General features: G+C 32.4%; 3 protein-coding genes across 3 annotated transcripts; 2 read left to right on the top strand and 1 right to left on the bottom strand.

The window, feature by feature from the left end:
- Positions 1-579: 579 nt before the first annotated feature.
- On the top strand, positions 580-8,702 carry DWA1 (DWD (DDB1-binding WD40 protein) hypersensitive to ABA 1). The gene is made up of 13 exons (XM_088124978.1): positions 580-1,005; positions 2,147-2,172; positions 2,262-2,360; positions 3,030-3,106; positions 3,317-3,362; positions 3,979-4,039; positions 4,160-4,213; positions 4,340-4,420; positions 5,467-5,506; positions 5,835-5,947; positions 7,415-7,525; positions 7,879-7,995; positions 8,355-8,702. Exons 1-13 carry the CDS (start codon positions 811-813, stop codon positions 8,442-8,444), a joined length of 1,110 nt encoding a protein of 369 aa, XP_087981104.1. The 5' UTR covers positions 580-810; the 3' UTR covers positions 8,445-8,702.
- A 1,195-nt stretch (positions 8,703-9,897) lies between these two features.
- Positions 9,898-10,752, top strand: LOC111016528 (uncharacterized). The gene has a single exon (XM_022291967.2). The coding sequence runs from the start codon at positions 10,216-10,218 to the stop codon at positions 10,576-10,578; it is 363 nt and encodes a 120-aa protein (XP_022147659.1). The 5' UTR covers positions 9,898-10,215; the 3' UTR covers positions 10,579-10,752.
- A 1,830-nt stretch (positions 10,753-12,582) lies between these two features.
- On the bottom strand, positions 12,583-16,310 carry LOC111016465 (calmodulin-binding family protein). Its single transcript, XM_022291879.2, has 7 exons — positions 15,258-16,310; positions 14,919-14,984; positions 14,564-14,652; positions 14,337-14,424; positions 14,025-14,255; positions 13,820-13,921; positions 12,583-13,323 (listed from the first exon to the last, which is right to left on the bottom strand). Exons 1-7 carry the CDS (start codon positions 15,882-15,884, stop codon positions 12,856-12,858), a joined length of 1,671 nt encoding a protein of 556 aa, XP_022147571.1. The 5' UTR covers positions 15,885-16,310; the 3' UTR covers positions 12,583-12,855.
- Between the last annotated feature and the right edge of the window lie 6,511 nt (positions 16,311-22,821).

Here is a 22,821-nt window from a genome sequence, read left to right as displayed (position 1 = left end):
TACATAATACATTAATCTTTAATGATTTAAAATGTGGAGCTAACCCTCTTTTGGATTTTTTTAACACTGTGAAATTTTTTTTAAACTATTTTAAAACATATTATAGTTTTTTTTACGTGACGCGAGATAGGACCTTGTTTAAATGACTGTCTGACATAGTTAAGTAATTTTAGAGATTAAGATCCAATCGCCTCAACTCAAGTCAAAAACCCTGAGAAACATCAATCACGCAAACTTCTATATTCCATCGATTCGCCCACATGCTGTCACTTAAAACCAGCCAACTATAGCCTCAACCAATAGAATTGCTGCAAAGAACTCGAGGAATGCCAAGAGAGTTCCTACGAAAAGAGACTACATCATCATGTATTAGCTAAGCTCCACTCGACATAAGCATTTTCATGGACAATATCATGGAGAATAAAATATACAATATTTTAAAAAATAATTATATTTAAATAATTATTTATTTTTTTAACAATATTTAAAACGAAAAGTCTCATTTCTTTTAGCATGGGGGAAATTAGACTAGTATATAAAAGAAATATTTTTTACAAATTATTTTTTCAGTAAAAATAATTTTCGCTGCGACATGTCGTTTGTTAATTGCCCTCTACCTACTGCATTCATCGGCCTCACGATTCAGTTCAGGCAATTGATTTACTAAATTCCTCCGGCAAGCCGTCTTCTGATCGTCCGGCGCAATTTACTGGTGCTAAGACCGTCGCAACCGAGTTCATAGATTGGTCATTTTCGTTCTAAGCAAATATTTGAGATACTGGAGAAGGAGCTATAGCAAGCGCCAGTCAAATGTCAGCGGACGCGACGAATTGGGACGAAGATGCCTACAGAGAGAGTATTTTCAAGGAGAGAGAGGTGCAAACTCGGACTGTGTTCAGAACTGCATGGGCTCCCTCTTTAAATGGTGGTCCCGAGACAATCGTGGTCGCCTCCAGTGATGGATCCATTGCCTCTTATTCTATCGCTTCCTGCATCTCTAAGCTGGTAATTTTCTAAATTATTTTTAATCTTATGCTCATTTTTATTTTCTACCCGTATTTGAACGGTGTGGAATGTTTAAGGAGGTTCTTCGAGTGCTTCTTTGTCCAGATTATTTGGAAGATGTATTTTCTTTTATTTTTTGTTGGATAAGAAACTAATTTCACTGAATAAATTAGATTACAAGAGGGAGGGGAGGAAAAATTGAAGTTTGAAGCCAAGGAAGATTTTAAGAGTTCTTCTAAATGGCAGGAAGAGAGCTTAAATGATAATTACGGAAATAATCACAAAACTTGAATCAAGTAGGAGCAAGAATGATATTGTCCAAAAAACAGTCAAAAGACTTTTCAAGGTGGCTCAAGAGACTATTACAACCTTAAACAGGATATGTTCTATAGATTGTACCTCTGTGTCGTTGGGTTCTAAAGTGGCTAAACAGACTATTGTTTCTCCTAATCCACAAATGCACAAAAATGCTATAGCTAGCTGCAACCAAAGGATCTTATTCCTCTTAAAAGGATGAGCATCGAGAGTGAGAGAGAGGAGGTCCTTCGTAGGACATTGAGAACCTTTGGAAGAGTGGATATAGGACGTACCCAACTAATGGACATCCAAAGAGACATCAGACTTACCATAATGAAGTTCCTCCAAAGAGCTTCTCTGGGTAGTTGGATTTGACTTTGAAAGGTTCATTATTTTTTCTTATTCATTGCTTCATAGTTGTTACTTGTGCTCAATGTAGATATTCACGATGTTATAAAGGTCGATCAAATTGTTAAGGAATTAGGATTATAGGATTCAAATTCTTTCCATTTCCAAATTGAAACTTAGTTTTAATGGTTTATTTTATGATCGCCCAAGTCCATCTCAAAATTTTATCACGAGCTGCCCAGTACTTATCACTTCTTACAATTGATTGATTCAAATGATATTTAATTAATGAAGCAAAAGAAGTTAATTTTTGTGTATTTGCTGTTCAGTACTTACCATCTTACGAGGTTTATTTTATGATCACTGAAAAGTTCCTCTTTCTTCTTGATTGGTAATTTAGTAGTTCTGGACTAGGTATGTCGTGTGTTGTATTTCTTTATAGTTTAGTACTTCAAACTCCTATCCTGATTACACCTCTTTTTCATGCCTGTTTCAGCATTTTGGTTATAGCAATGCTAAAAGGCAAGTCCATTTGATCGTTTGTTCTCAATTCATTTCTAAATTTCGTGCTGCAAACTTGTACTTATGGTTCACTTTGTGCCTTACTCTAGTTTTCTGGCAGCAGAGCCTCATTGCTTCCTTCAAGGGCATGATGGGCCTGCATATGATGTCAAATTTTACGATAGTGGCGACAATACTTTATTACTGAGGTTTCTCTCTCTCTCTCAATACTACAATAGTTTGAAGACGTTACACTTGTTAGATGATTTCTTTTCTCTTTCATTTCTTGACAATTTTTTTATTGTTCCATATTCTTGTGAGATATTGGCTATTTTTCAGTTATCTCGATGCTGATTCTAATGTTAATTTAAATATGAATGAATTTGTATACTTATTAATTAACTAACTTAATAATGAGGCAACATTATAGTTTGGTTTAGAATTAGTTTAGTGTTATTTTCAGAAATTTAGAACCAGTTGGAGCAGAATACAGTTGAGACCGATTGGTTGTTTTGTGCTCTACACTGTTCAACTAAGTTTAAGTTCCGGTTGATTTTCTTGCAAAATGCAAGAACATGCCAAGTTCGACCATTCTGCTTAGTAGTTCTTTTGTTGGTGACCCATCATGACTATGTCTCTAGATGATGAATCCATTAGGTACTTGTTGGATCTTTAATACATAAATTGCCTAAAGTCTGTACCCATATTTTTCTTAAATTTATTTGACTTGTACTTGTTTGAGCTTCAACGACTCCCTAAATGCTTTGATTAAATAATAAAATTATACCTACAGCATGTAAACTTAAACGGCAAGTTGCATGGAAAACTTGCACTGGTCTTGATTAAAATATCTGATTAGCCGTGCACAACATTTATAGCTGTGGGGACGATGGTCACATTCGAGGATGGAGGTGGAGAGAATGTACTGATATAGAGATGCCTATTTATTTCCAAGGTAATAGTTTATCGTCTCTTATCTGTAGTTTTATAGGTTTCGTGACCCCTTGAGCAGGGGCTGCATTTTATTTTATAGGTTTCTTTGGCTGTTTGGAAATTCTATTTTCTTGTTGTTTTCTCACTCCTTTAAAATTTAGGTTTTGACTTGGTGTATTGTTTTAATTGCTATAGTTGCTATAATTTCTTCTTTTCTTTCTTTTTATTCCAGGTAGTCATATTGAGCCTGTCATGGACCTGACGAATCCTCAATACAAGTAGGTTAATCACAAATATTTGATATTTTTTCCTTAATTTTTCTTAGTATTCTTATTCAACCTGTAGTTGACCTGGTGGATTCTCAAAATGAGCTGGTTGCCAAAAAATATATACACTCTACTATGTGCATTTATTCAATTTAATATCCCGTTCATAATATTATACAAAAAGGAGAACACTGGTTTGCCTTGCTTTTATGGTTTCCTAATATTATTTTTTTAATTATTAATTTTTTTTATGAATAAAAAACAAACGTTAATACTTGATTTATGCATCTGGAACCTTCCATTTCGAAGATCAATCTCAATTCTCAAGCATTGTCCTTTTGACTTCTTAATTAGAACTTTATGTAATCATCTAGATTCTTAATACAGCAGCCACGCTTGGAAGATGGTTAACATATAATGCAGAGATGCTTTTATTATTTTCTATAGATTTTATGACTTATGTTTCACCTAATTTAATATAGACTTTACGATGTAACTTTATACTTGACTTATCTCATATTTATAAAAAAAGTAGACTATAGAATAGATATGGATTTATTTTTTCTTAGTGCACTTGATCATCTTTATTACTCATTCTTTTTAAATGTATCTTATTGCTGTCTTCTAGAGGTCCTTGGGGTGCTCTTTCTCCAATCCCCGAAAATAATGCAATTGCTACTGATGCCCAGGTTAATGGATCTGTTATTTTCCCCACTTATTCTATGACGCTGATGTTGCTAATTTAGTCCTCAAAAAAAAAAAAAAAAAAAAGGAAAAAAGATGAGGTGATATCTTGTTTTATTTTACAGGGTGGATCCATTTTTTCTGCTGCTGGAGATTCTTGTGCGTATTGTTGGGATCTGGTATGTGTATTTTGAGGTGGATGAGTGTAATTAATTGTAAACTTTCCAATCGGATTTTTTACAGCGAATAATTAAGTTCTTCCTAAAACTTACATAGTTTCTGCCTTTTGTATTTAAAATTTTCAGGAGAGCTGTAAAATTAAAATGGTTTTTAAGGGGCACTCTGATTACTTGCATTGTATAGTTGCCCGGAACACTGTCAACCAAGTACGTCTTTCCTTCTTTTCCTTGGTTATAATAGATTTCGATCTCCATTTCTACCTCGACCCTCTTTGAATTCTGTTTAGACTGCATAGTTTGTTCTTTTGTCTTCAGTGCGGTCGTCCTCCAGGCAGGTAAACTAGTAATGAATAGGAAAGGAGTGTTACTTCAAGGGTGTACACTGGCACAGATAAATGGGAATAGGAAACCTAGTAGATGCATATCCTTAGTTACTTCATCGTCATGAGACACAAACACAAAGCACAACAAATAAAGTGACTCAATAAAAATTACAAGCACCCTTTTCACATGGTAGATATGCATATTGATATCCCCCCTCGCAACCCTCTGTTGCTGTGGGTGGGGGCACACGCTGGCCTCCCGTGCGCACCGTCGCACGGATGGCTTAAATTTGTGTCCTCGGCGCCAACAGGCGCCATGCTACGGCAAAGAGAACTTCCTACTCTCCTCAGAAACTAACTTCTCCCCCCAACACGCACACACCCCACTATCCTTCACAACCTGAGTCTTAAGTAATTTGACTCACCACATAGTTGCTGGAAGATGTGTCTTCTAACTAACTTCTATGGCATCTCCCCATCATCTCATTTACTGCCTCCAGCCTCGATTTCCTCATTCTTGTAAGTGCATGAATTGTGAATCTGTTACTCTGTCAACGACTTTTATCTTTAATTAATAGTTGGTATGCAGTTAGTAGAGTATGGGATTCTCCTGAGCATCAGTGTAAAGCATGAAATTCTTGAGATTTAGTGAGATTGTTTGCCTAATACTCTCTCCATGTTCTGCCACCAAGCATTAGTATTATACCGATTAGGTGCTACTAATGAAGTCCTGCAGCCAAAAGGGAAGACACTAATTTTTATTTTTTTTTCTGTCCAATTCTTCAAAAAATTAATTATTATGGCTTCATTTGGTAAAGCTTTTGGCTTTAGACTTTAGTTTTATGTTTCGAAACATGTGACCATCATTAGTTTTCTGAACTATACTTTTCATGTACTTCCACCTTATTGTTTTCACACCTTGAATTTCAGATCATAACTGGTTCAGAAGATGGTACAGCACGAATATGGGGTATGTAAATTATTTATTTATAATATATATGTCTAAAGCAGAAGGCCATGCATCAACTTCAATCATTTCCTACCTGCACTTGTAGCATATTTAATGCTAAATTCTATTTTAAAAATCGTAAAGTTGTTGAGCAGGAACATAGTTTATTATAGACTATAGTGGTTAAAACTTCTCAAAGAGACCACGGGGTTCGAATTCTCTTTGACTATCTGTCTGTCAATCTGCTTATAGTCTCTACTTTCTTAGCAGTAAATTTTGGTTGGGAGATTTTTTGGTATAAGTATATGAATTTTAAGGTATCTTATACGTGTTTATACTATCAAACCAGATTGCAAGAGTGGAAAGTGCATCCAAGTAATTGACCCAGCGAAGGATAAGAAGCTGAAAGGGCACTTCTCATGTATTAGATGCATTGCTCTTGATGCAAGTGAAAGCTGGTTGGTGAGTATTTACTTAATTATCAGTATATTCCTCCATGGTGATTTGGATTTGAGTTTTTCTGCAGCTGTGCTCTTATTTTGTTATTTGGCCTGTTTTCTATTCTTCATCATTCTTAAAAAAAGCTATTTTTCTTCTTTTTTTTTTTAATAATTGGAAAAGCTTTTTTTCTTCTTGAAGGAAAATATTTGGTAATGGCTCTATATTACTTTGTTGTTTGGATCCACCACTGGATTCCAAAAATCCTACTTATTCAGATTTCCTTCTGTTAATCCTCCCACTTTAGCTGACTTATTCTCCATACTAATCTTCAAACCAGAGACCATCTCAAGCAAATTCGGCACTTTCAACTATATATTGGGTTATAGGAGAGGAACTTTCTGTCCCCATTTTAACTTTCTTTACTTATTTTACTTAAAAATTTGAAATCTAATTTAGTACTTTTTTTTGTTCATCTATTTTTTTCCCTTCAATTAAATAAATGTAGGTTTTAAAGAATATTCAAAATGGTACAATATAATATAAATGTTGTATTTTTCATTTTACTATTTTTTTGTATGGTTCCATTTTGTCTTTTATTTTTTTAGAATAGAAAGATCATTTTTTTCCTTGGGACTATAATATACTAATTAATAAACCTTTTGATTTTCCAATAAAATTTTTTAATGTTGTAAACAAGTAATACTAATCATCCATAACTAAAAAATCTTTGTTTTCAGTCAAATCATTTATATACAATACTCATAAAAAACCAATTTATTAATGGGGTGATAAAAACTATGTCAGATTTATCATTCCGATACTCTAACAATTAAGTAGGTAATTTTATTAATCAGTATTAATTTAATACATAATATTCATAATGATACCAGGAATGCTTCAGGGCGTCCCAAGATATGTTTTCAGTTATTGCTATACAATTACAACCCGTCTTTGCTCAATTGATACAAAACACACATGCTTTAGCACCTAGTATAACGGCCCCCGGTGTAACAACAAGCACCCGTTTGACTTGGGGGTGGTGATTTAGTGGCAGTGGGTGGCAAAGTTGCTCTGTTACCCCTATTCATTAGGAACCACATATTTTTTGGTATATCATATTCATGCATTTATGATTCATGTGACGGTATTGATACTCTTTAAAGGTGTTCTATTTTCTTGTAGCTCGCGTTTGATACTGGATAAAACAAATCTTAGTTTTCGTTTCCCTCGTGATAAATAAATATAAAATTAAATTATAAACTAATTTCATTTATATAGTTTGGTGACATTAATTTGAACTCATTAATAAAATTTATTTTCTTATAGCAAAATACAACTAGAACTTTACATGCATGGTCCGTGTTATGGACTAGTAGATGAAAAAATCATAGGTGAAAGGTTGACTAGGTTTCATTCCTGAGAATATTTCTCTTGCTGAATTGGTGGGTATAATGGAGTGATATTTACATCTGCTGCATTTTATTTTAGGCCTGTGCTGACGGTCGGAGTTTATCAGTTTGGAACCTTCCGTCTTCTGAATTCATTTCGAAAACTTTGACCCGTTCTTCAATGCAGGATATGGCTTTTTGTGATAATCAAGTGAGTGATTCTCCTTCTTGAACTGGTTATACTTTTAATTAAGTGACACTAGCCTGCATTTTGGTCTTGCTCAGGAATCTGTCATCATGTTTTCATCTTTCATTTGATCATTAGACAAGAAATATAAGATTTCCTACTTGCTTGTATGATTTAGCGCAACAGCAAACTCATTTTTGCATAATTATTGTTGACTTACAAGTTAAAGAAGCATGCACATGACCGTTATACGACATGAGCCTGCGAGAAGTTATCTAAGAGCACGAATATGTCAAATATTGTTATCTTAGTATATCTTGTGTTAGATCAGATTATTCTGACACCATTGTATGTTACTGTTGTCTCTCCGTGTCCAGATATTAGGCATTGGAGCAGAGCCATCACTAACCCGGTTCGACGTAAATGGATCAATTCTTTCACAAATACAATGTGCCCCTCAGTCAGCTTTTTCAGTTGCCTTGCATCCATCTGGCGTATGTTTAACTTGATTCCTTTTGTCCTCTGGAACTTCTTCATTTCTCTCAATTTTAGCGTAACATTATGGGAAGATTAGAACTTAGAAGAGCAACTAAAATGGTGTTCCATTTTGTTTTTATGCATATCCGTGTAATCTCATTCATTATATAGTCTACTACCAAATGAGCAACAAATTCAATCATGTAACAATCTGTTGCTATTTCGACCTTTCATTTTCCTTGGACTTTCATCCAAGCCTTAAATTGAAGTCCTAAGAGATAACTTGTCAATGATATGCTATGAATTCAAGGATCTTGCTTAGGTTATCTTTCCTCTATGCTTCTCTCACTCTAGGATGGTTTATTTGTCGGTTCAGGTCGCAGCAGTCGGAGGCTATGGTGGTCTCGTGGACGTTATCTCACAGTTCGGAAGTCATTTATGCACATTCCGGTGTCAATACAGATAAATCAATATAACCAATTGCTTTGCTGCAGGAGTTGGAGGATGTGCTTGGAAATTCGAAGGTGCCTGCTCCCAACTTACCAATGAGTTCCTACAGTTGAAATACGATTTCTTTTCTTGGAAGAAAAATTTTTAGTCGCTGTATCTTGTGGTTCTTCAATTTTGATATTTTTTAAATTGACAACATATATGCACTTTTGATTTATAACCTAATAGAATCATGGTAGTTTTTTTTAAATAATATTTACGAGTATTCAGGTTAGCTTGCACACGTCTCGACTAATTTCATAGGACAACCATATGACTCTACTATATTGAAATTGATTCTTAGATCGGTGGCTATTATGGGGTTTGAACTCATTCCTTCTAAACCCTTTTGATTTATATTCGTCTAAACCGAGTCAACTTATGATGGTTAGAATCATTCTAGTTTGTGAAAGAAAGAAGAATGTTCTCTTTTTTTTTTTTCTTTCTGGTGGGCAGGATTTGAACACACCTTAATCAATTGAGATTAGCTTAACGGAATTATATAAATAACATGGAGAACCTCAGTTGATATTATTATTTATCATAATTTTCAAATTTCAATTCTGAAGTAATTAGTGTGAATATCTTGTGGTCGCAGGAGTTGGATCTCACAAGACCACATGAAAATTCTATTCGCTGGTTCGAAGTTATTAGGCATAAATTGAATTATTTTCAAAGTGAGCAACATTAGAATAAAAATTTAATTTTAATTTCATACAGTTTCAAATAAACAAATTAAATTTCTGTCATTTTCGTTGGTTAATTTTTTGTTTTTTTGTAAATCGTTCTTAATTTTTAAGAAATATGTGTCTTTCATAACATTTTCTGCTCCTCGTTTTCAAAATTATGTATAAATGTTTAAAATAATAAAATCAATTTTTTGTTTCTTGTTTTTATTTCAACTTTTTTCAAAACACAAGTAAAAATGGTATTTTACCTTTAATGACTTAGAAAATACATAATAAATATTAAAAAATTAAAATACACAATAAATATTAAAAAGTTAATATAATGTAAAAATTTTAAATATTTAATTTACCAAATACACTTATATATTTTTTCAATGAAAAATAATTATCAAACCTAGTGCTTTTCTTAAAAATAGAATGCCATAAATTCTATTTATATTGATCCCAGTAAAGTTTTAAAATAAATGGAACTTGTACTAAAAAGTAATAATAATAAATAAATGGAACTGAATAGATGTAATAAAATATTAACACGATCTTTTTTAAGTTTTAACCCTTTTTTTCAATGCCTTTATTATTTTTAAAAGATAGGAAAACATATCCATTTTCATAAAAGAGATATAAATTAAAATAACATCGAAATTTTCATAAATCAATCACATTACGATTTTGATGCTCAAGCAAAAACTGTAATCAAACTTTTTCTTCTTTTGTAAAATCCCAATTTCAGATCAAAACCCTAAAAATGGATTTTGAAAAAGCAGCAGCAGGAGAAGACAAAGACAAAAGTAAAACTGCGTGAAATTTGGGGAATGGACCATGGTCATGGTCAACTACGAACTTTCGGCTCTCTCTCAGCGATCTGTTCGCCTTTCATTGGATAATCCACTTCAATTTCTCACTACCTTGCGGCGTAAGCTGAAATCTCCATCGGCCACCGACGAGGGTTCCATTTCGATCGATCCCTTTGGAGTCCACTTCCCATGAGGTGAATTTTTGGTGCGACAGAATCTCCTCGAGTGTTTCGAAGCTCTAAAACCTCGGATCCGGCGTCTAACTATGGAGGATTTCGAGTCCAAATCCAAATCATATGGGGATGGGAGAATGCAGATTGTGAACTACTACGGAGACGAAGCCAGAGAACCCCCTGCTTCCGGCGGAATGGGCGTGCAAGATTTCCGTTGTTACAGTGCGTCGTATGCTTCGCAAACGCAGATGGGAAACGATTTGAAGCTCAAGAAAGGGAAATCGACGAACGGATTTTCGTCCAAGAGCTGGAGTTTCAGCGATCCGGAGATGCAGAGAAAGAGGAGGGTCGCGAGCTATAAGGTTTATACTGTGGAAGGCAAAGTCAAAGGTTCTTTCAGGAAGAGCTTCAGGTGGCTTAAGGAAAGATGCTCCCGAGTGGTCTTTGGATGGTAGCGGCTTTAATTGGTAACAGCTTTTTCCTCCACTACTGTGTTGTTTAATTAGCTTATAGTTCTGAAATCCAAGAATCTGTTCCTTGAATATTATGATTCTATGAATGTGTAACTAGTGCTGGAACTGGAAGTACAGAATTTTTTTTCAATGAATTAGATAATGGCTTTATGAGAACCTGCATGAATGTGGCACTTGCTGAAACTTAATTTAGAAACCACTTTTTCTTGCCTGCTTTCTGTGAATTGTCTTCTCTAAGATTTCAACATGAGAATTTCTGGTTTTCGTGTTTAAGATATAGCATCTTGAATCTTCCATGATGGATCTGATAAGGATTGTGTCTTGAGTTGCAGTTTTTTTATATGAAATAACTTAAGGCTTTTGTATTTCCTTCTCACTTAATATGCATTGGGTGAGTAAATTGGAGAGAGGGGAGGAAACATTGCCTCATCTTATTCTTCATTAGGATTTACAAGCATTAGTTATTTATGTGCCTTCAGTGAAAGGGCCACAAAAGCCTTTCACCTTTCTTGATGAAACCTGTTTTCTGAAGAGAATTGTATCACTGCCCTTTTCTTTGAATTTTGGATCCCTGCTCTAGTTCTATGAATCACAAACTTGTTTGTGACCTCTCTCTCGTCCTTTAGGTTCCCTCACCCCTTGTTAGTGGGTTTGGTTGGGCACTTTGACACTTCATTAATGGGTGTTTGAGCTACGACCTTACTTGAACAAGATCTGTTTTATCGGTTGTACAACTGTGTCATTGTATTCTATAACTTAATGGGTGCTCAAGCCAATTTCTGACACCTTGACTAATCTAACATCATAGACTCATAGTAGCTCGGTCCTACAACATTTGACATTGAAAATTTGTTACGTATTTAATCTCTTAAGTGGATGGATGATCATATGACATTTAGATTTCTTTACGAGTTTGAAGCTTTTGTTCTATTAACATCATTATTTTGCTTGCTTTCAAGGGTTTGCTCATTTTAACTTGGTTGATACATAAAGAAGTTTTTATATGAATTGAGAATCTAACATAAACGTCGAGGACATATCTATGGGATCACCGAGAACTTAAGATTCTTTTTGTGATTAGTTTTGCTTCCTTTTTGGGTTTGCTCACCATCATGTTTTGCTTCAATATTTTCTTTGATTCATGATTAAAAGTGTTCTATGCTTTGTTTGTTCTCCTCTATTTGCTTCAATATTTTCATGATTCATGATATGGCATAAAGCATGAGATTTAAAGTAGATATTTTTCAAAATTTCCAGTGTTTGACTACAAATCGTAGTCATTAAAATCAGCTCAAAATATTTTTTTTGAGCAACCACTTGATTTAATCTAAAACACTAATTTTAGAAGTCTTAAATGAACAAACCCATAGTTTTGTTGAGATTTTTAGCCACTAATAAATGTTTTCTTTTTTAATTTCTAATAAAAGACATTTTAAAATTTTCACGATCTTTATTTTCTTTCTTCTAGCAGAAAGAATTAAAATATTTTTTTTTCCCTTGAAAGCTTCTCTTTTACAATCGAACACTATTTTCTTTTCTTTTTCTTTTTCTCTCTCAATTTTTTTTTTCTTTTTTCCTTTTCCCATGGAATCATGCGTGCTTTGAGGGAAAAGCCAAAATTGAGTTGTAGTCTTGTTTTTCGCCGCCTCGCATTCCCTTCTCTCCCCGACATCGTCCCACACAGCCGACTAGCAATTGCTCGTTTTTCTTATTAGCATGGGATTGGATGTTAATAATGAAAGACAGAACATCTATTAGAAGGCAGGCAATCCCCAGGGTTAATTCTATTGTCGGCTACGTGTTTTACGAGTAATTTTAGAATACATACATGTTTTGGTTGATGTGTGTTTTCTGTTAACATTATTTTAAATTTGTTATGTTAATTTTTTTAGAACAAGTGGGAGTGGTAAAGATTTGAACATCCAGTATAAAAAAAAAAGAATTATATATATTTATCAAGTTGACAAATATGATTGTTAATTCAAATTTTGGATATTGTTGACCGAAAGATAAATATGTATGTGATTTCCTTTCAAATTTATTCTTTTTACAAGAAGAATTGATGTAACAAACTAAATAACGCGAGAACCTCAAGTCAAGCCAATTCAAATTACTCTTTGGCCCTCAATTAGCCCTTCTGACCAAAAAAAAAAAAAATGGAGACAAACAGACAACAAAGGAATCAAAAAATTGGGTTAATCACTTCCACCTATTGTTGGGCCAGGCTAGTAAAGCCCATAAAGAAACCCCATTTTGGGCTTAGCTGGCAGCGGGAATTGGGGTTCTTGGGCTGGGGTGTCCCATATAAGCCAGCCTGGGGGAGAGCCTGATTTTTGGGCTTGGACGTGGAGAAGGAATGGGCCCATAATTAACCAACGGGCCATTGCCCACGCGTGGTGACAAGTTGACATGTTCCAGTGCTCTCGTTTGTAGTTCTGTTGGGTAGTCCCGGACGCACCCGATCCGAGGCCCAGCTCCTGTCGACCACTTACACGACAGCCGTTTCGACATGTCGAATTTTCGTGCTTCCGCTTCCTCCACCTTCCGGCCGTCGTCTTTCTTCGGCTCCACCGCCGGCACGGCGACTGTGAACTTCTCTCCTGATTCTACGACAGCTGTCGATTTGATTTCATCCAACGGTGTAGATTTGGAGGAAACCTCGCGTGATTCCGGTTTCTGTTCCTCATCGACGGCCTTGTATTGACTGTCGTCGTCAATTGCACACATCTGGGGAAGAATAAACAACCCATATAAGTATTGATTTTCCACTATTTAAAGAAAAAAATTAAATTACAATTCTAATGATCTCATCATGTCCAATGGATCCTAAATTAAAAGTTAATGGTTATGTTTCGTATAAAATAAAAATTAATTTTTGAAAACTAATTTTTTTAGTTTTTAAAACGTGACTTAGATTTAGAAAATATTCTTTTAAAAAATAGACACCAAACAAAGAAATATCAAATGAGCCTACACTCTTAATTTGAGTCTAAGACAACTTTCAATTTCATGTTTAATAGGTTTTGACTTGCTATATACAAAATTAAAAGTTTAGAATTGTACTAGACATCAAATTTAATTTCGTGTCTAATCAGTGTGTAAAAATGTTGAATAAATCAAAGATTAATTCAACATGAATTTGGTATATTTTGACACTATTTAAATTTAGCCATAAAATTTAAGCTCAATCTAAAAGTTTGATGGAAGGAGATGGGAAATCTACCTTGACATTGGTGAGATCTACGTGGTTTTCTTCAAGGAAGCTGAGAAATTCTTTGAAATTAGCTTCAGTGGGGTGATAATGACCACTGTACGGCCAAATTGCCTATACCCAACAAAACAAAAAGAAGCAAAATTTATTAACTTTTCCATTTCAATTCAGCATATGAAGAGAAGATGCAAAGACATGATGGGTTCAGATTTTGTACCGTAATGAACCCATCATGGGCCACCAGCCGGCCGGCGGCGGTGGTGGCGGCGCCGGAGAGAAAACTCGAGTGTTGAAATTGGCCCTTCTTTTTCTGGCCAACGTACAAGGATCTTGCAGTGCTCAGAACAAATATCCACTTGGAACCTTCTTTGGTTTCCACAATGGATCCACTCTGTTTATAAACCAGCTTCCCATTTTCCACCACTACTTCATAAGCTTCTCTTTCTTTCTGCAAAAAAATTGAAACTTTCTGTTAAAAACCAAGTTCTAGCAAATGGGTATCCATGGCGGAGGAGAAAAAGAGACTCACTGGACCCAAATATTTGATGCATTGCCGCTGCAGAGTTGCTCTTGGGCATTTCTCGAGGTTGATTTCTTTCCCATCTCCAATATCCAGCCTATATTTTTGCAAATCAAGGTAAGTTAGAAGATGGGTTTGGATTGGAATTGTGTTTGGATGCCGAGAAAGTTGCCGGGAAAATGACTCCTCAGAATTTTCCGAGCAAGAAAACAGAGGAAATGGAAAAGGTCACTTACCAGTAGAAGAATGGCTGATTGCTCTCACTTGCAAACCAGACGTCGTAGTACAAGTGCAAATTGTGGCCATAACGGTGGCGTGGATCAATCTGTAACCAAAAATATAATAGCAAAATTTGATCAGCAACAGATGTCAAAATTCACGGAGTTCTGTCTCAAAGAGTAGCTATTAGAAATTTTTGTTGGGATCCTCGACATGCTCTCTAAGATCACGACTCTTTTCAAGGTCTTGGCCGGATCCTACTTTTGGACCGGAGAGACGTTTGACCATTTTGGACCTTGATATTTGGACCTGGATATCATATCAAGATTCATAAAATTTGGCAAAATTTTGGTGAAATTTTGAGGAACTTACAGCTTCAAGCCAGTGCTGCAGGGCTAACTTTTGGGCCTTGTCGTCCTTGCTCAAACCTTTTCCAACCTGAATTAAGAACACGGTAAATGATCATAAGCTTTTGAAAGATTTGAAGTAATGATATGGGGAAAAGTTTTTGGGTTTAATTTCCAAAGTATTTGAAGCAAATCGCTGCCACTTTTAGTAACATTCAGAAGAAATTTGTTTGGTTCATTTCTAAAATTTCTATAACTTTGAGAATGTTTTAAAAATATAAAAGACAAGTTAACGATAAAATACTTGATTTGTTAAGAAAATTAGAAACAAGTAACAGAAAAGAATCGAGAAAACACAACTTACCTTGGCAGCTCTTGTTCTGGCTCTGGCCCACCGCGACACGGCGGTTTCCGGCTTCTCGATGTTAAAAAACGAAACAGAGCTCCGCTTCAGATTGGCAAAATCGATGGCCTTCCACCACAATTCTTCCACAACCACCGCGCAATCCGCCAGATTCCTCCTCGTCCGGTAGCTTTTGTAGACCTTCTGCAGCTTCACCGCCGCCGCGTCCAGCTCGCTCACCGGCCTCGGCGAGTACAGAACCGCCGGCTCCGGCAGAGAAGCCGCCGATTTGGCATATTTTCCGGCCGAAACAGGGAAGCTGAACGCCGCATCCTGATTAATCACAGTCTTAAACGAGAAACTGGTCTCCAGAATCTCCGGCTTGTTCCCCTTCAAACTGTTCGGTTTCGTTCTGCCGGTGGGTGCTCTGTTTTTCACTGCTTCCGGCTCCGAAATCTTGAAGCTGCTAGATTTCAAAATCAGAGCTCTGTTTTTGGCTGCTTCCGGCTCTGTAATCTTGAAGCTGTTCGATTTCAAAATCAGAGCCTTTTCTTTTGGAGAGAAGCTCGAATTGTTGCAGATTATGAAGAGCCCTTGGTCCAGAATCTGTTTCCAGGCTGAAATCAGCAGGGACAGGGATAACCCCATGGATGGGAGCTCGCAAGATTTCGGCAAATTGGAATGAAACCCAGAAATTAATGAAGGAGAATCGAAATGGGGTTGTTTCGATTCTGAAGTTTGGTGAGGGAACAGGATGAAATTGTGAGTGGGATTTGGTGTGGAACCTCTGTTTTTATACGAAATCGGGGACAGAGGAAGCACTGAAATGCTTTGAATGGCGAAGAATTTTTGGTCTGAATGATTCAAAGATTAAAACTTTGGAATTGGAATTAACTGTGTTGGGGATTGGGGAATGGGAAAAATGGTGGAGAACAAAGAAGGCTTAGAGATTTATAAAGTTGGGTGAAGACCGGAGAATTTGAGAGTGGTCAAATAAAGTGCCTCGATAACTCGAGCCCAGTTTCCATGAAAAAACACAGACTGCATTTTTTGTTTCTGCAACTTCTGGTTTTTTCTCTTTCTTTCTTTTTTTTTTCATGTTAAAATTACTTTTAATGTTTTTTTTATATAACATGTAGGTGGATTCGAACTCATGACCATGGTCAAATATAGGGATCTTAACCATGTTCGATTTGACAATTACTTTTTAAGTTGGGTTCATTTTTTACTCTCAAAATGATTTCGTGATTTGTATTTTTAATTTTAATTTTGATTTTAGTTCGTATTTTTAGAAAGTTTAATGGATTCAAACAAATATTATAAAAACAAGAATTAAAATAAATTTGTAAGTAAAAGGACACTGGGCTAAAATAGTATTTTAATTTATTTATTTTTACTGTAGGGTCGGCAGGGGCGTCACTATCCTCCTATTTTTGTAATTTCACTTTTTTATTTTATTGGCTGTGGAAATTGAAAATTCTACATCTCGTCTTGTTGACTTATGTTTTCCAAATTGCCACCACGTCGACGCTGGAACTTGTACCGAGTCACTGGTTTTTTTAATGGTCCAAAAGTAAATATCAAATTCATTTATTTATTGGGTGCAAAAGAAACATAGAAAATAGAAAATGATGTGAGAGTGAAAGCGAGCCTAATTTAGTTATAATTGATATATATCTACAGTCAAGAGATGGTGAATTCAATTAAAGAAAATAATTTGATAGGATAACTATTTCATTTTTTATTTCTTCTTCTTAAAAATTAAGTTTAAAAATATTACTTTTATCTTTATAATTTTGTTTTATCGTATATTTTTTTAACATTTTCAAAATTATAAATAAATTTATTTTTAAAATTAGTCTAACAGTTCAAATAAGTTTTCAAAATCCAATAAACACTTACCAATCAAATTGCGAAAAAAATAAGTATAATTTTTAAAAGCATAAAACAAAAACAAAACAGTTATCCAATAGTACTATGAAACATCTTTTTTATTAACCGACGTGTAGGTAATTTTTTTTTTCTTGGACAAAAATTATTGTCGGGATTGTTGAAGGAGAATTTTGTATTATTGGTACTTTGGGTTGGACCACAAAGAAGTAAGAAAACGACATACTTTGTTTGGGGATAGCCTTGACATAGCTATTCAAACCATACATTGGAGATAGGTTTTTTTTTTTTTTCCCTTTTGTAGGAAAAAATTACTAGTACTAAAATATTGGTTAGTGAGTTATAGAATTTGATGTTATATAACTAATGATTTAGCTTTTGGATTTGCAAATTGTAAAACTTATTATTACGTAGTTTGCGGGATTAAATTAATAACTTCATTTTGAAAATAAAATTAGTTTACAAATCAAAATATGGGGTCTGATTTTCCTAGGTTTCTCCTTAATAGTTATTTATATCACAAAATATCTAATAAATGTGGGTTTGTGGTGTTTTTCTTTTCTTTTTTTTTTTCAATTTTTGGTAGGGTGGGAATGGATTCACAAATTTTTTGGTCGAAAATACATTTTTTAATAAGTTAATTATGGTTAGGCGGACAATGTTGGTTTGTGTGTAATTTGGTATCATATTTGAAAAATTAAATTAGTTTGCCACATGGACCAATAAAAATATAATATTCATTTATCTCTTATTAGATACTGGTCAAACTCATGATTGGAAATATTGGGACCGCCGTGTAGTTGAGTCAATTTATATATTGTTATTAAAATTAATATAAGATCTTTTTGTTTGAATTTATATTTACTAAAAGTATATAAATAATTAAAAAGAGAGAGATTTTTGACTGTGGAATCCATGTATGCCTTTTCAAACTTCATATTGGACACGCCAGTGCTAATCAAGATAGCCGCTCATACGTGACCTAATAATAATAATAATAATAATAATAATTTGAAGAAAATTTTGAATAAGATGGAAAATGACACAAATATTTGTAGATTAGGTTGGGATATTATTACATTTATTTTACTGTGAATGAATGAGACGTCACATAAATATATGAGTATCAACTAATTTAATGTGGAGCGCATTAAATATATTATATCGTATCATTTTCTCCATTTTCTATTCACTTAATAAATGTTAGCATATTTTAGAATTTAATTTGGAAACAGACACGAAATTACTTAATTTCTTTTGTTTGTTTGACTTAAAATCTATGGATTATATTTTACTCGTTATTTGGGCCGTAAAAACACGTTCTGCTCGGTACAATTATTACTTTAATCAAATTAACCAACATATATAATTTTCACTTTAACCTCCAAACTAATATATAATTTTGGTCATTGCTCTAATTCATTTTTGTTGTTGTTGTAGTTACTACATTTGAGAAAAATTATTTTAATTTTTAAAACATTTCCTGCCTTAATCATCGTGCTACAGAAAATTTAATTTTAAACTTCCAACCTTTTGTTTATTTTTAACCAATATTTTCATTACATTTCACCCCCACAGTATTTATTTTGAAGTGGATATAGTATTTGAATGACATCAAATAATGTATTGCCATCACATCGTATTTTGAATAGTTCGTGATACAAAGTTTAATGACGATGACCAAATATAAAAATTTAATGAAATTTGGACAAATTACAAATCATTTGATAACGAGATACTTGTATACAATTTTGATTACACTTTAATTCGTTGAAATACAATAAATTTTTAACCAACGACTTAAAAACTTTCGAAAAGTAATTTAAAAATATGGTTTTATTTATTTATTTATTTAGAGGTTCGCTTAAGAGTTTTGAGAGTGAAACAGGATGAGATTGCCGAAGTGAAAATAAAATTGATAAAATAAAAGTTAAAATTAAAAACAGTTTTTAAAAAATTTTAGAATAAATAATGCATGTACTTTGTAAAAAAAATGACATTCTAGTGAGACCATGTTTACTTCAAACTAATGGGAAGGAAGGAATGAGAACAATTTTTTCATTTTTACACTTTATCTGTTTATGTATTAACGAGATTTACAATATTTTTTAATTAATTGCTTTATACTTTTATTATTTCTACCTTCATTTATACAACTAAAAATTTTTATCACTTTTATTACTCGATGTAATTTGATTATAAAATATTATATTAAAATTTTAAAATTCAATACAGTTTTTAAAAATATAAGTAATTATTAAATATTATAATAATAATATTTTATCTTAAATAATTATTTTCTAATAAAAAATATTATTTTAATTATTCATTATTTATTAATATTAAATAAATTATTATAATAAAAATATTGATTATGAATAACATAATAATAAAATTAATTATTATTGTAATTAAAAGAAATGTAATTAGCTAGAAAGAAGAAAAAGGTTTACTAATAATAGTTATATATATGATTAATAATATCAAAATAAGTCTGATTCCAATTTCAACAAATTTCTAGTAAACAACATCAAATGAATAACATTATCTGATTTGATTCCGATTCATGCCCGTTCTGATTTAGACCTAAGGGTTTGGGAGTGACTTTTGACATGTCAAAATCATTTTTGCTATTGTCAAAACCACTCCTCTTTTCCATCGATGTGTTTGGCAAATCAAAAGATTAATTTTAGGAAAGCTTAAAAATCACTTTAAATTAACTTTCAAGGTATCACTTAGACGGTGATTTTGAAAAATTAATTATACTTAAATATCTTTTTTCAAAATCACCTATCCTACCATAACTCTCAAACACACTGTAAACTTTGGATCCTGATTGATGAAAATCAAATAATGTGTATTATTTTAAATTAACAAATAAAATTATATTATATGCCAACTTAAATTCGACTGGTTAATACATGTATATTCTTAATTTAGATGTCGAATCAGCTATACACACATCATTTTTATATTCATATTTTTATATTTTTATATCAGTAATTATTTATTTTTAGGCAATATTTTTTTTAGGTTAAAAAACACATTTGGTCCCTGTACTTTCACTAAAGTAACAATTTAGTCCCTGAACTTTAACTGGTAACGATTTAGTCTCTGTACTTTCCCCAAAGTAACAATTTAGTTCCTGAACTGTAACTTTTAACGATTTAATCCTTGTAGTTTAAAATTTATAACAATTTAGTCTCTATCATAAAAATTTGTTTATTAAAATTAAATGTCAAATTTTATCATATAACAATTTAATATTTCTAATTCATAAACATATTTGGTCACTCTTTAGTTTATCAATCTATACATACAAGAAACTTAACAACAACAAAATTCACGATAAGGACTAAATCGTTACAAAATTTAAATTACAATGATTAAATTGTTAAATATTAAAGTTCTAAGGACTAAATTGTTACCAATTCGAAAGTACAATAACTAAATCGTTACAAACTAAAGTTTATGGACTAAATTGTTACTTTAATAAAAGTAGAGACTAAAAGTGTTTTTTAACCTTCTTTTTATATATATTTTATCTAGGTTGGCCTAAAATTGAAACATGTAATACTTTCTATAAATTTTTGAATATTTAATCACTTATTTGTACAAATAATATATACCTACAAAAAAAATATAAAAAATGTAAAATTATAGATTTGGTATGATTCGTGGACCCAAACTTTGTAAAAAAAATTTAAATTTTTAAAAGATATCTTATAAATTTCATAAACTTTTTTATGTGTGTCACTTTTGGCCATTTTTCCTTTTTAATATAGTATACCACCATTAGATATAAAATTAAAAGATTGGAATTAGACATCAAATTTGAAAGTGTTCATAGAATGTTTAAACATTTATTTTTAAGTTAATGAGAAATTTTTTTGAACCTCCTTTTCTTTTGTTTTTTTGGGAGAGAGGGTAAATTAATGAGAAGAGATCAAAGAGAGTTAAAAGTGTACCGCGTGGCACAACTTCCAATGTCGTATTAAACCCTCACCCATCAAACAGCTGTCGGTTGTTTTTTGACCTTGACTTTGGACCCTCCCTTTCCTTGTAAAACGACATGTCGTATACTTTCACATCTCAGTAATGGTGGACTCTAAACCCATTTCCACGTAGTTACAAATGCGCCCCACCTTCACATCTCATGGGGAAAATTATGGACTTTTTGGCTGTTCCATTATAAATAATGCAAATTATTATTTTATTAAAAAGAATTACACCTTTAAAAAATTATACTAATTGGCGAGGGGTTCTTAGACTATGATATTATAATAAAATTCATATATTTTCATCTCAAAATAAATTGGCGATCAAAGAAGTAACTCGTGTATATTATAAATATTCATTAGATTTTTTTATCTTTTCAATGTGGATTAAGTTTCAATTTTGGGTCATTTTAGTTATTTTTCGTTTGAAATGCTAATTTTGGTCTTTATATTTTTAACAAGTGACCATTTTGGTCCGTTTATTTTCATTTCTGTCTAATTTATTTTAATTATAATTTTAACATGATACCCAACTCACTAAATTTCTCGAAATGTAGTTAGTTATTTGTATTAAAATATTTTTGGCGTGTATTAAAAAATTGGTCACTTATTAAAATACATTATTAAAATAAATATTTTGAAAGTAAAATGACTAAACGAATAAAAGATGAAAATAAAAAGACTAAAATGAATATTTTAAAAGTAGAATATATAAAATGAACTAAAATCGAACCAATATAACAATAATTTAAGGTTTACTATCTTGCTTGGTCAGTAAATATCTTATATACCAAGTACTGTTTTGTTTTTGATAATTAGAGGATAGAAATAAGAGATATTTTCCTAAAATAATAAATGGCGGGTAAAGTTTTAGTGGTGGTAAATTGGTAATCATCAAGAAGTAAGTATTATTTCAATGAAAATTAAGTGAGAGGTAGTATTTAAAAATATAACATCATGTGTGAGATTTAACTTTGTTTAATTTTTTAGTATTATTTCAATGAAAATTAATTAAGAGATAGTATTTAAAAATATAATTGTGTGAGATTTAACTTTATTTATGGCCAACATTAGTTAAGATATATGGTTCGTTTTTTAGAAGTTAGAGATTCAATATCTTATTTCCTTATTTATTGTACTAAAAAAAACTTCTTTCGATCTTAACTATTTGTTGTGTTGTCCAATCCAATAAATATATATAATCATTATACATGAATGAAGCTTTGCGTAAAACATATACTCAAAATACGGTAGTTTTACAATTATTTAGGGTGTTATTTTTATTCTTTTTTTTTTTTAAATATATGTGTTTGGTAACTGTGTTTTATTTTGTATAAGAAAAAAAAACAAAAATGTGTATGATAACCCTTATCTAAAATTTTAAGTTAATAAAAGTAAAAATTTTATACGGAAATTAATATTTTTTTATTTTTAAATATTTATTATGCATTATATAGTCTCGTGATTAAAATAATGATAACTTGTGTTTAACTCAAGATATCAATCTCTGACTAAAAAATATTGAGTTTGATTTTGGAATCTTTATTGTATTAAAAAAAACGTTTATTTATGTTTAAGAAAAATGGGAAACAATTAAAAAACAAAAAACTTAGATTTTGTTGTTTAAAAAAATCAATAAATGTCATTAAACGAATTCTTATTTAATTTTACTAGCAACGAAGTTAAGTTAAATCTTT

This window comes from Momordica charantia (assembly GCF_013281855.1).
Source record: "Momordica charantia cultivar OHB3-1 chromosome 6 unlocalized genomic scaffold, Mcharantia_2.0 BLBB01000006.1, whole genome shotgun sequence".
Lineage (NCBI taxonomy): Eukaryota > Viridiplantae > Streptophyta > Magnoliopsida > Cucurbitales > Cucurbitaceae > Momordica > Momordica charantia.
Note: the sequence above shows the minus strand (reverse complement) of the source record. Positions and strands in the feature narration are given on the sequence as shown.

Coding starts and splice junctions, on each gene's coding strand:
- LOC111016465 (XM_022291879.2), bottom strand. CDS start 15,884: ATGGGGTTATCCCTGTCCCTGCTGATTTCAGCCTGGAAACAGATTCTG. Junction 14,256..14,336: donor GCATCAAATATTTGGGTCCA/GTGAGTCTCTTT, acceptor ATTTTTTTGCAG/AAAGAAAGAGAAGCTTATGA. Junction 13,324..13,819: donor TAGATCTCACCAATGTCAAG/GTAGATTTCCCA, acceptor ATTCTTCCCCAG/ATGTGTGCAATTGACGACGA.
- LOC111016528 (XM_022291967.2), top strand. CDS start 10,216: ATGGAGGATTTCGAGTCCAAATCCAAATCATATGGGGATGGGAGAATG.
- DWA1 (XM_088124978.1), top strand. CDS start 811: ATGTCAGCGGACGCGACGAATTGGGACGAAGATGCCTACAGAGAGAGT. Junction 3,107..3,316: donor GATGCCTATTTATTTCCAAG/GTAATAGTTTAT, acceptor TTTTTATTCCAG/GTAGTCATATTGAGCCTGTC. Junction 7,996..8,354: donor TTGCCTTGCATCCATCTGGC/GTATGTTTAACT, acceptor TTGTCGGTTCAG/GTCGCAGCAGTCGGAGGCTA.